General features: G+C 36.4%; 1 protein-coding gene across 1 annotated transcript in view; it reads right to left on the bottom strand.

The window, feature by feature from the left end:
• LOC149838442 (glycerophosphodiester phosphodiesterase GDPDL1-like) overlaps window positions 1-7,488 on the bottom strand; it is a 41,162-nt gene extending 33,674 nt beyond the window's left edge. The window contains exons 1-7 of the mRNA XM_090006594.1: window positions 7,156-7,488; window positions 6,365-6,661; window positions 5,667-5,773; window positions 4,853-5,354; window positions 3,533-3,571; window positions 3,104-3,388; window positions 1,791-1,930 (exon numbers count right to left, since the gene is read on the bottom strand). Coding sequence (XP_089862720.1) covers window positions 1,791-1,930; window positions 3,104-3,388; window positions 3,533-3,571; window positions 4,853-5,354; window positions 5,667-5,773; window positions 6,365-6,661; window positions 7,156-7,270 — 1,485 coding nt within the window. The 5' untranslated portion in view covers window positions 7,271-7,488. The remainder of the gene's footprint in view (window positions 1-1,790; window positions 1,931-3,103; window positions 3,389-3,532; window positions 3,572-4,852; window positions 5,355-5,666; window positions 5,774-6,364; window positions 6,662-7,155) is intronic.
• Window positions 7,489-12,482: the final 4,994 nt, after the last annotated feature.

The following is a 12,482-nucleotide window of genomic DNA, read 5'->3' as shown; positions in this document are numbered from 1 at the left end:
ACACGTTATTTGGATATAACGTGTTTTTCCTTTTTGAAAGATGCAAAGGGCTGAATCTGATTTTTGGATGTAACGATATTCTAAAATGTAAATAAAAGAAATCGGATATTTTACTCAGATCAGAATCTGTCTTTACTTTTCTGAAAGAGATGAGAAATAAATTATGAAATTCACGCAAGGATTTGCTCTTGCGTGACCATATGGAATCACGTCAAACAGTGTGAGGAAAAGAAAATGCAAATAGAGAAGGTGCAAACTTTAAAGGAAAAAGGATGACGATTAATGGTGGGTGACGATCAAAAGTGAAAAGGGATTGATGAGATACAGACCTTAGAAATAGGGAAAAACAGAAAAACAAAATACGTTAACTGGAAAGAAATATTTTGCAGAATATGTTGGCAGAGAGATTCAATAGATTCAAGAGTAAGAGAAAAGATTACCTTGGAAGAAGATGTTGGAGAGAGAACCTGAAACCTATGGCTTTGATAGCATGTGAGAAAGCAAGGAGGGAGGAGAGAGACGCTCTGATGGCTACAGAGAAAACCCAATAAGGGTCTGCGGTTTTGCTTCTCATTAAGTATGCTTCTGTACAGTGATTAGGGTACGAAAATACCCATTACATGTTATACAAATATTACAACATGCCATTAATGAGCATGTGTTAATAAACAAGATGAATTGGGTCTGGATCCAGTCGTGAATGACGTCTTTTCAATCCCGATTCCTGTACCCCAAACAAATGCATTCAAGTAGAGATAGTCTTTATATACAGACATAAGGAACAAGGAAAAACCAAACCATATTAGCAATGAAAATGGATTAACTTGGTTAAATACCATTTGGCTGAAATAATTTGAGCCAATAGGAAAATAGATGTGTGATTAAATTCATATTGAAATAAGAACATAATCGCAAACAAATGTATTCAGGTAGAGATAACCATTATATACAGACATCAAGAACAAGGAAAAACCAAACTACTAGCAATGAAAATGGATTAACTTTTCTTTATTCAAATCAGTCACAAATATCAGTATCGGCTATATCTCGATGAGGCTATTTCTCATGATATTATAGGTTTAGTGATAAATCTCAGGAAAATCTAGGGGCTTAAAAAAATAAAAATATATGACAATAACAAAAATAAGTAAAAAAATATCATGTTTAGATAATAAAATACATATATAACAAAAGAAATAAGTAAAAAATGCAAAAATAAAGAATAAAAACACAATTAGGATGTAGAAAATAAATAAAACAGTAACAATAATTGATAATATCACGATATTATCAAATTGGTGATATTTTACCTATAATATCGTTTGTTGAAAATACAACGATAATATCATGATATTTTGAAAATATTTCCAATATTTGTGACAATGATTCAAATATCATTTGGCTGAAATTATTTGAGCTATTGTGAGAAAATAGATGTGTAACTATATTCATATTGACATCGTCTGGCCAACTAACATCAGAGATATTGCTAACGGAACTCTCTTAGCTCTGCCTGAATAGTACAGTCAATATGTTTTAGATAATCACAATTTAATTTTAGTTATTGAAGCTGCACATATCCACTTGCACTTTTAAATAATTTCATTCACCTTAGTCATTATTAGTTATTAGAGAGCAGCACAATTTAGTTAATCAAAGCAAAGCATTTATTCAATAGCATAAAGTTTCCGGTGCACAACTGCAAAATCAAAGCCTCTAGCCAGCTTAAATTACGAGTTCCACAGTGCATTATTATTCCAAAGAAACTAAAAAACTCTGATGTCACACACCTGAATGTCAATCAAAATTCCAGTAATAGGGCGACCTTTTGTGAAAGTCAAAAATTCAGAAAGTGTCATAAAGTTTCCTGCATTAATATAAGCTGGATTTCGCAGAAGGCCTTCACTGATATATGGACTTTGAATCACAGCTGCAGGAATACAAATAAATAATAAGATCTTTAACCAGGCACCTCAATATTACAACATGAAGACATCCCAACAGACAAACAAGGGTAGCTGTTAAAAGTGCATATGATAGTTGGGAAAAAAATAAAGGAAACGGCCATTGGATGAGTGAATTAAATAGCATAAGCGTAGAAAATTGAGACTAGAAAAAAATATATAATAAAGATATTCTTGTACGAGTATGCATGGCAAAAGCCATCAAGATTGTGCTTTTTCTTCAAGAATCTTCATCTTCACAATATGCATGTTATTTCAAAAACTTATTTTTTCTAGAACACTCTCTCTCTCTCTCTCTCTCTCTCTCTCTCTCTCTCTCTCTCTCTCTCTCTCTCTCTCTCTCTCTCTCTTTGTATTCCACAAGCCTATTAAGGGAAAACAATGAAGTTGAAGCATTTGTCAAAATAAACTTCAATACAAAATACACGCCACTAGTGGTGTATGCTGGACCACTGTCACATGCAGTTTTAAGTTTGTTTCTTTTAGATGTAGTTTTTATTTGCCTAAAATAAAAATGACGGTGAAATCATTGTATTAGACATCAAATCCACCAGAACTCTTATGCTTTGCATGTCCATGAGATGCTTATAACTTGTTCCACTGTTACCTCAATTTGCAACAACCATTGCTGCATATGACTTACAACCATGAAGCATAATCAAGAATGAGCCTGGGACATTAAATAATCATGCCAGAGACTGTCCACAACAACACATTAGACAGGATTCTTATGCATACTGCAGTTAGCTTTGTAAGGAATGTTAGCTGTATGATGCCTAATAATTTAATGATATTATCTTTAAGTTCAACTCTTCAGTCCATGGTGCCCATGTAAGATTTTTCCTGTCAGACTTTTGTAGGCTTTGATATACAATGGGAGAACCAAGACGAAGGGATGCCAAGTTGGAATCATTTGGGTTATCAAACTCAGCAGCAAAGGGAAAAGATATCTATAAGAGACCTTTACGGATGTCAGAATGTCAGACCAATAAGATAGGGTTAAAGGTTCTCATTTGCACTCACAAGATAAATGTTCATTATGAATCTTGCTTAATGCTGCTGAATCTCTTTAGTTATAAAGATGTATTAGAGAAGACTAACCTAATAAGAACACAAAGATTATCAAGCAGATCACTTACGCTTCAAGGTTTGAATTTCCTCCCATGTGAGGTCAAACGTGAAAATTCCACTTTGTTGCTGAATCGCCGGGATGGTTGTCATCCGAGAACTGAAAGCTGATGTAAGAACTGTCGTGCTGGTCAAAAGATCTGTAGTGTTTAAGCATATAGCAACTCCATCCTTTGATATTTGAACTGGGCAATCAAGGACATCAGCCCCATCTGCCACAGCTTGTTGATAAGCCAGATCAGTGCAGCCAGCATATTTTCCACTAGACCCCAAAAATGAGATGACCAAAGGTTTTGCTGAAGCACCCAAGGATATCTTAAAACTAAATCATGAGAAAGCAAAATAGTGCCAAAATCTCCACAGAAGATCTAACAGAAACTAAGCACGTAATAGAATGAAAAAATAGTTGTGCACTAAGAATATGCTATGGAAAAGCCTACCTTGGCCAGAGGTATGATTCGTTAACTGGCTGAAGCAATCTGAAATATCAAATTTAAAATGTTAGAATGTAACGAGGCTACATGTCATAAAAGAAGAGAAAGTTATAATTAATAACTCAAAAACAAAATATTTGTGTCTTCCACTCTTAAATAACATGTAACAGATTATATACATTCTTATGGAAAAACATGACCAAAAGAGTCAACAGAGTAAGTCTAATGCACAATCACCTACATAGATTAGGTTCAAATAGTCTTTTTATGCCTGATTCTGTTTGATGCTGGCAAGAACAACCACACATTTAACAGCACTTCCAAAACTAATAGGAACGGATCATGAAGGCCACCTAATAGGATATAAATTTGCTACAGCTTTTTGTACCTGCAATCCGGTAGAAAACACCACATTTTTCAAATTTTTCCACTCTTGCAGATCTAACCTTATAGATGTGATCTATATAGTTTCTTTAGTAGAAAACAGGTTTTGAGTTATGTGTTCGCAACATGTGAGTTGGCTTTCCAAGGGATTCAGAAATCAACCAATGTACCAAAATTTCATGACTCAGAAAATCACATATTTTGAGAAAAGATGATCCAAAGTGTGATCATCTCATACCACCACAGTTGACTTTCCAGCAGAAGCAGTATACACTATAAAGTTTATGGGAGAACAAGCAGACACATGCATCATATATCAGCTTCCAATGCAAAAGTAAGACCAAATTAATGGGATTAACTTGAAGAAACAGGAATTTGTAGGCACTGGTCAACAACAAGATTGAATGCAAAACAACCTAAAAATGTGTAGTCCATAAATTTGTTCCACCATGCAAATAAAAACAAGATGACAAGAAAATACACACCGACCTTGCTGTGCCAGAACTTTTGAACCTATACTATTAGAAATCATTGTTCAGAAAAATGAAGGAAAGTGCAAAAACTAGAATGTGATTGCAAAAGGTAGCTTAAGAGGCCAAATCATCACGCAAACAGAGACGATTCAACTGATAGAGAATAGCACAAAGATAATCATAAAATAGATTGACCCATAAATACAAATAGTTTCCAGATTATCTGCAATCTACTAACATATTGCTTGATAGTTCTACATCTCCATTGAAATTGAAAGAGAAACTACTCTGAATGCATGTACTTGTGCATGCAAGAGTGCAATTAATTGCAAGCAGCATAAATGAAGAACAAAATGATAAGCAGTGGCCTACTGTCAATATTAAATTATGCTACAAATCCTCAAACACATTCATAAAGAACAAAATGAAATGCAACATTATGTGTGTGTGTAAAATATGAATAATTTACCTATTGCTGCTGCTGCAGTTACAGGGAAGTCTGACAATACACCATCAACAGAAAAACCAGCATTATAAACAAAAGACAGATATTCAACCACTGGATCATAGGTGTAATTATAGCTTAAAGCGTTATCATTTGCAAAATCAGACACATAAACTTCCAGTCCCGCAGTATGAGCATCCGAGACAAGAGATGTATGAGGCAGTAGATACTGATTTGCACCCGTGGGCCATATATAACTCTTTGGCACTAGAATTCCAGAAGCAAATGTCTTAATAAATGTGAAGTTCTTCAAGAGTAAACCATAGTCTAGATTTGTTGAAGGATCAATAGTTCCTGAATCTGGAAAGCGTAAAATTAACTTCGTCTTGGTGCCATTAAAACTGGACACAATGCTCCTCAAGAAACCAACTTCTGGAGATGAAATATAATTAACAGCCACCCCCTTTGATATAGAAAGAATGTATGCCCTCATGCTCAGTTTATGCTGTGTATAGAAGACATCGTGCTGAAAGAGAAAAAGAAAAGAAACAGTATTAGACAGAATCAGCAATATCAAACATGAAATTGAAAGGAAGAAAAGCATAAATGGTAAGAACCAATAGAGCCAGATTTCTACACCTGTGCCCTCAAAATGTACACTTAAGCAGCTACTTTACACGAGACTCTCCTAAAAAGCTACAAAGCAGCTTTGGTGGAGAATGCAGCAATTATGAGAATTACCAAGATAAAAAAATGGAAACAAAATATGGACACTAAACATGAATATGATGCAAGCGACACAGGAAGTGAAACACCGGTAGAGTGATCAAAGCATTACCTCCACATTCAACCAAAGACTTGGAGGCTTCAATTGCACCACATCTTCAACTCTAAGTGTGGGTTGGAAATCAAAAAGGTTATTACGAGAATTCAATGCTTGAACCACTGAAGAAAAAAGCAAGAAAAGAAAAGATTTCAGGTTTCACAACTGCATAATAACCCAAAAGAAATTAGCACGCTCTACCGCATAATGGTGCATACCAATATGAACATAGTCCTTCCAGTGCATCCAACCAATAAACAATAGCAACATTCCCTCTAATGTCAGCAAAGAAGAAATTTCTTAGGCGGCAAATTGTCCCACCATTGGCGACAATCAGCCAGATTTCACCTAAGGCAAACTGGGGACTGGAATCTATTTTTTTTTACCAAAGTTGCAAATCCCCATATTTAAGTCATAAAAGATCCTTCTTTAACTTATTCATAGTAGCTTATGAGCTGAAAATTCGTTACATGGCATTGAAAACAAGAAGCAGAATCAAGCTGGTCTTTCTATAGCCCGCAAATTTGTATAGAAGAGAGGGCACTTGATCTAATTGGACACAATGCAGCACCTAGCTCCACAGAGGAAACAGCCGTTGAAGAAGCAACCTATCTCATTTAACTTGACTATCATGTTTTTTCCATACAAAGAAAAAATGCATAAAATGAAAGGAGTGATCTATCGATCAATTGATCAATCGTTGATCGACTTACGAGAGATATTGTTAAATATGATTGATGAACTATAATCAACTGGAAACCACCCACTCGTGGGAACGCCGCTAACATTGTAAGTCTTGGCGCCATTGGGGAAGATGTCCTTAACATTGGTGGTATTGGAGAGATTGAGCTCCCGAATGCAAAAGCCAACTCCGTCCTGCGACAACTGCACATTGCACCAGACAACCCCGTCCTTCAAGCTCAGCTGCATCCCAAACTTATATGCTGGCTCACTCGAGTCAGGAAAGAGCCCCGAGAACCCACCCCTTGCCACCACCAACGGCCGGCCGCCTGTTGAACATCCACAGACCAAATTGAAAAGCCGATAAGGATAAAAAAAAGAAAAAACAGAAAAATGAAGAAACAGAGTGGCAATTCTTGCAATGCGGAATCCATTCACAGGTGAATCAAACAAAGGGAAATCAAAACCACTCCTTCAAAAACAAAAAGAAAACGGTGCTCTTAACAGAAGCCAGTAATGATTCCAAATCAAGAAGATAATCGCACTTCGACGACTTTACATAAGACAACGTTTAGTTTTTTGAAGGCGATCATGAAAAAGTTGACAGATAAAATCACCTTGTTGTCATTCTACGAAAAAAAATCCTCATACGGTTTCTCATTCATTTCTTTTGAAGGAATTGAATCATAAGAAAAACAACATCAAGCATTAAGAGATCAGAATCTCTACTTTTTTTTTCGTTTTCTCCTTTGATCACGTATCCATCACCGAAAAACCTCATTGAAATACAGAGAGAGAGAGAGAGAGATTTGTAATTTGTTACCTCTGAGGGTCTTCCAGAAAAGCGTAGAGTTAGAAGCCGCATTCTGAGCGCCTACGAAGAAAGGAGCAGCAGCAAAGATTACCAGCAGCTGGAATATGGCCAGAATGTACTTCATCACCGCCGGAGAACAGATTTTCAGGCGAGATATGGCTTCCAACGAAGTGAAGGATGGATGGATCACGCGAATGACCAGACAATGAGAGAAAGGAAGGAAGACAAAGGGGGAAAAAAGAGGAAGACGAGCCGAGCCTTCAACACCGGCGTCTTCAACCAACGCACTCCTCTCTCTGGCACCCACTCCCCTCCCTTTTCCTTTTGTGTTCGTTTCTCGAGGTTTTCAGCATTTAAAATCACCGGCTCGTCCGGTAATCGGTCATACCACCGCCTCCTTTGTACAAACAGACGGCGAACGTTCCACAAAGACTTCTTGCGTTGCATATTTTATGCCCTTTGACTTCTTCCAAATGACAATCTTGCCACCCACCATTTTATCGCTTTAAGATATTAATTTTTTAAATATACATTTAAATATTTAAATGATTGTTTAAAATTATAAAAATAAAATAATCCAATATCCTCGTCTTATTTTTTATAGAATTCACAAATCCATGTCATGAATTGGGAAGCAGATCAGGTCATGCTGAAATCATGCGGACATCGTGGCCGTCTGTTTGCATTTTGGATGAATGCCACGTGGTTTTGTTGACTTTTGATCTTTTTAAAATGCAAATCGGATAACCACGATGTCAGCATGAGCGAAAACCCTCATTTTCAGCATGACCTGATCTGTATCTATCTATGTGGTATAAATATAATAGGCCTTCATTTGGAAAAAAAGGACACGAATTTGTATATTTTGGATTTGGATCTAATTTTGATTGCACATCCAAATCTAAATATGAGACTTTTTTTAAGGTAAGATTGTTTAAAAACAAAATGTAAAAGTATATATGCAGTTTCACATATTCAGGTTACTTTTTCCAAAATTGAATTCAGATCAGTGTTTTGAATGGAATCTATGTTCGGGTTGGGCAGAATTTGATCCAGTTGCACTTTTTATATGTAAAAACCTTAATTTCGGTCTCCTTTTAGATCCAGTTATACAATACATGTTTAGGATACATATCTACATCACCCGATGTAACTGAGATCCAAACTCTGATTTGAATCTATCGCAGAAATCTTAAAATAGGATTTGGATCACGCATGATTCAAACCATATCCAAGGTTTGCGCCGTCCGGTGCATCATAATTCCTCAATTTCTTGAGAAAGACCTACTTTTACCTGATATTCCATGTCACGCACCACCATTTTCTGATTTTCTGATATAGTACCACCATTTTCTGATTTTACCTCAATTTCCTGAGAAAGACCTGTGGTTGAACGGGCTCACACAAACAAGAGGGAACGTGTTAAAGTTCGGCAGAATTCCTGTTTTATCCTATTTTTACTAACTATTTTGATAACCCTTTTAAAAACAGAGAAATTCCTAACTACCCCTACGACCATTTTACGAACTTAAGCATTTCCAAAATGGATCTGACCCACATGATTGGATCTAACATAACTGGATTGGGATTCAAAGTTGGACAAGGATCAGCCAAAATGAATTCTGATCCAAATTGTTTAAAATCCGATATCTTATGTATATTGAACCATATTTTTCTTGAATTTAGACTTGGATTTGGATGTAAAACTTGATACTCAATCCATGTACGTTTACCAATCGAATCCCATTTTAGCTATTGAATCACTAATTCGGGTTAACCCGATTAGGTTAACGGTAGGTTGCAGCAGGTCTTCATTTGACAATTGTCAGGAAAAGTTGGGACTATACCAGGGATTTCATAAAAAGTGATGCCTGACATGGAATATCAGGTAAAAGTATGTCCTTATCAGACAATTAATCTTTCTGAATTCTGATAATAAAACATGGAAGGGAACGTTTCGTCTTTGATGAAAAAGTTGAAAAGGTTTTGGGTATTTGTGATCTCAACGCGATCAACTGCACGAAACGCGTTCGGACAAATGAGGATGCGAGCTGGAATATTTACACGTGGAAGGTATTTATTGGTTGTTGCAGACGACAAAAGCAACGTGGTTATCGGGCTAATGACAAGCTACGGCTGTCTCAAAATGATATCGTGGGCCCACATCAAACAAGACAATTAAACAAAACGTTTTCGACGAACACCGCTGCAGTGTCCCCTCATGTATTCGAAATATTACTATAATACCATCCAAAGCGGACCGAGTTCGTAGCTGCCCCGATAGTCAAAGAGTTTTTATGTTTTTTAACGGTCTGGACTGGACCTTGGAGGAAGTAGGCCAATCGGCATAGCATCTACGTCACAGGGGTGTGTCACTGTGACGTAGATGCTACTCGGGAAAAAAAAACTCTAAAAGTATGCCAATCGGCATAGCATCTACGTCACAGGGGTGTGTCCCTGGGGACACGTTATTGGCACGTCGACATGGACACCACATGTACAATCGCATTTCAATATTTTTATTTTTTAACTTTTTAAGGTTTTATTTCAATAAAAATACATTTTTGACATTAAAATATCAAAAAATAATTTTTGTTTGATTAGAAATTAAAAATTCCATATCCTCGCGCCCTCTTTTCCAACAAAATTACAAACTTTCAAGTTGAATACCTGTCACACATCCGCATTCTTTGTAACATAACATATTATCAATCTCATTCAATATTTACCATTTAAAAATTGGGTTTTTTGTTATATATATATATATATATATATATATATATATATATATATATATATATATATATATATATATATATATATATATATATATATATAAAGCATTTTATACTGTTGCTCTTTTGCTCATAGTTCTTTTTTCATGCTTTCAAAATTGTATCGGAAGCTAGCTTCATTCAATACAACAACAACAACAACTACGCCTTCATCCCAAAACACTAGCTTCATTCAATACAAAATAAAATTTTCAAACTATTTTCTAAATGCACTTTCACATTAAAAGTTTTTTTTTTTGTAGTAAAAATACATGGGATGGACTTTTTTAACCAAAAAAATTAAATATGGATTTAAGTAAAAAAATGCATACTTCATTTAGTTCTTGCTCGTCATGCAATTAAGACCCTTTTTTAAAATGCCCACTTGGCACTAGGGGTGGCAATTGGGTTGGCGGGTTAGAATACCTTAACACGAACACGGCCCGTTTATTAAACGGGTCATATGTAGCAAACACAAACATGACCCATTTATTAAACGGGTAACCCGACCCGACACGGTTAACCCGATTAATAAATGGCTCGGATCGACACGATTACACGACACAATGACCCGTTTATTAAATGGGTCGACCCTATAACATAGACACAATAACTGACCTGAGTAACCCGAATAACCTGTCTAACCCGAATAACACAATTAAAAACACACAAAAAAATACATATTATACTTTTTTTATGCAAGTCTCAATATGGAATTGTACTACCAACATCAACATAAAACTTCAATATATATAAACGAGTGGGTAGAAAGGAGGCAGGTGGGTGACCAAAGTGTAAAGTTAGGAGTTAGGGTTAGATAAGTTTTTTTATATATATATATATATAAACGGGTTGCGGGTTGACGGGTTCGTGTAAACGCCTAACCCGTTTATTAAACGGGTCAAACGGGTTGGCAGGTTGGCATTGTAACGCCCCAAATATTTAACTTGAAAATTTTGGAATAATTTTTTTTTTCTAAACAACATCGGAAAACTTTATTAAATCCTTAGTCAAATTATTTGGGCGGGTTACAAGTAATAGCACAGACTCAAGGCATTTAAGTAAAATAAATTCTTGCATTGAAATACGACAAGTTATCATTTACAACTTGAAGCTTTATTACAAGTCAAAAATCCTCAGGACATCCGAAGAAGATATGGTCACATAGCACTTTCCGCAGCGACGACTGCAATTGCTCGCCATACAGTTTTCCTGAAAATATTAAATCAGAAGGAGTCAGACTACCACGTCTGAGTAAGAAGCATAATATCCATATGAGTGTGCACAGTGTCACGTGTACAAGTACATGTGCAACAAGTTTAGATAGAACTAATAACTATTTAACAATTGATAAATGTACAAGTCAATAAAGTCATGCATTTCATGATATATTTCATCAACGTCAAAGCACGATCCATCATATGCATAGACCATATTCATATAACAACTTTGAAACTAATGTGGATGTACACCTGACTTAACTACAACATTTCATGTAAAGTGTGCATAAAGCACAAACATCAATGTTCAACACATCATTCATAAGTTATCACAATTTCCATGTAAAGGAGAACCAATTTGAATCATGCCATGTAGGAGTCACAACTTACTCCCACAATTTCAACATCGAGTAGTATGCAACTACTAAAAGATCTTTCTTAATGCACTAACTTTATGTTTCATCTTGTTAATTACCTTGTGGGTACGCACAGGCATTCGCCATCGTAGCGGACCGAGACCACACGGGGGTTTATTATTTTATAACCCGTGTGACTAGCCGTACGGATGTCCAAAGGGGACGGTTCACGACCGAGAGAGTACTCCCCAATGGCTAGAACTAAAATCAGGATGCACCCTGTACTTCTGCAGAAGACTTGGATCTACCACCTAGGACGAATTGGTAGTCCTGGTCCCCTAACTCCGATGACTGGGGACCGAGTGAGACGCCTCGCTCTCACAAAACTAAACTGTCTCACGGAGTTTGTACCATCTACCCTCTCCAAGGTAGACCATGGGTCCAGTAACATACACCATCTTTCGGGTGTACCCAGAGCCCTGGGAAACCAGTAACATATACCGTTGTTAGGTATACCCAGTATCCCGGGAAACCAGTAACATATACCATCTTTCAGGTATACCCAGAACCCCCCTCATTTTTATTTTAGATGTGCATATTTTTCATTCTTGTTTATTTTGTGTGCAAGTCATTGCACAAGCGAGGATTTCCAAAATCCCAACCCACACTCGGAGTGATCTCAGTGTATGCACTTTGCCCATTAACTGCCCAATAGGCAACAACCATGATTTTTTTTCAATATTTTGGCTCAATTATGTGCCGAGTACTCATACTTTCAGCATTTTAAAGTTTTATGTCTGAGCTCGGGTGAACGTGTGGTACCCCACTGACCATGCACTCATAAGGCATGTCTCAAGTACAACTTTTCATAAGTGCTCGTTTGGCACTATAATGGTCCCATAAGACCGCAAGCGCGGTTTTGAGCTTTCACATGATCATGGCATTAAAATTATCCTTTATTACGCAAACTTTTGTAGAACAAGCAT

Source organism: Nuphar pumila, chromosome 5 (assembly GCF_984573655.1).
Source record: "Nuphar pumila chromosome 5, dmNupPumi1.hap1.1, whole genome shotgun sequence".
Classification (NCBI taxonomy): domain Eukaryota; kingdom Viridiplantae; phylum Streptophyta; class Magnoliopsida; order Nymphaeales; family Nymphaeaceae; genus Nuphar; species Nuphar pumila.
This window is presented reverse-complemented; position numbering and strand designations above follow the sequence as displayed.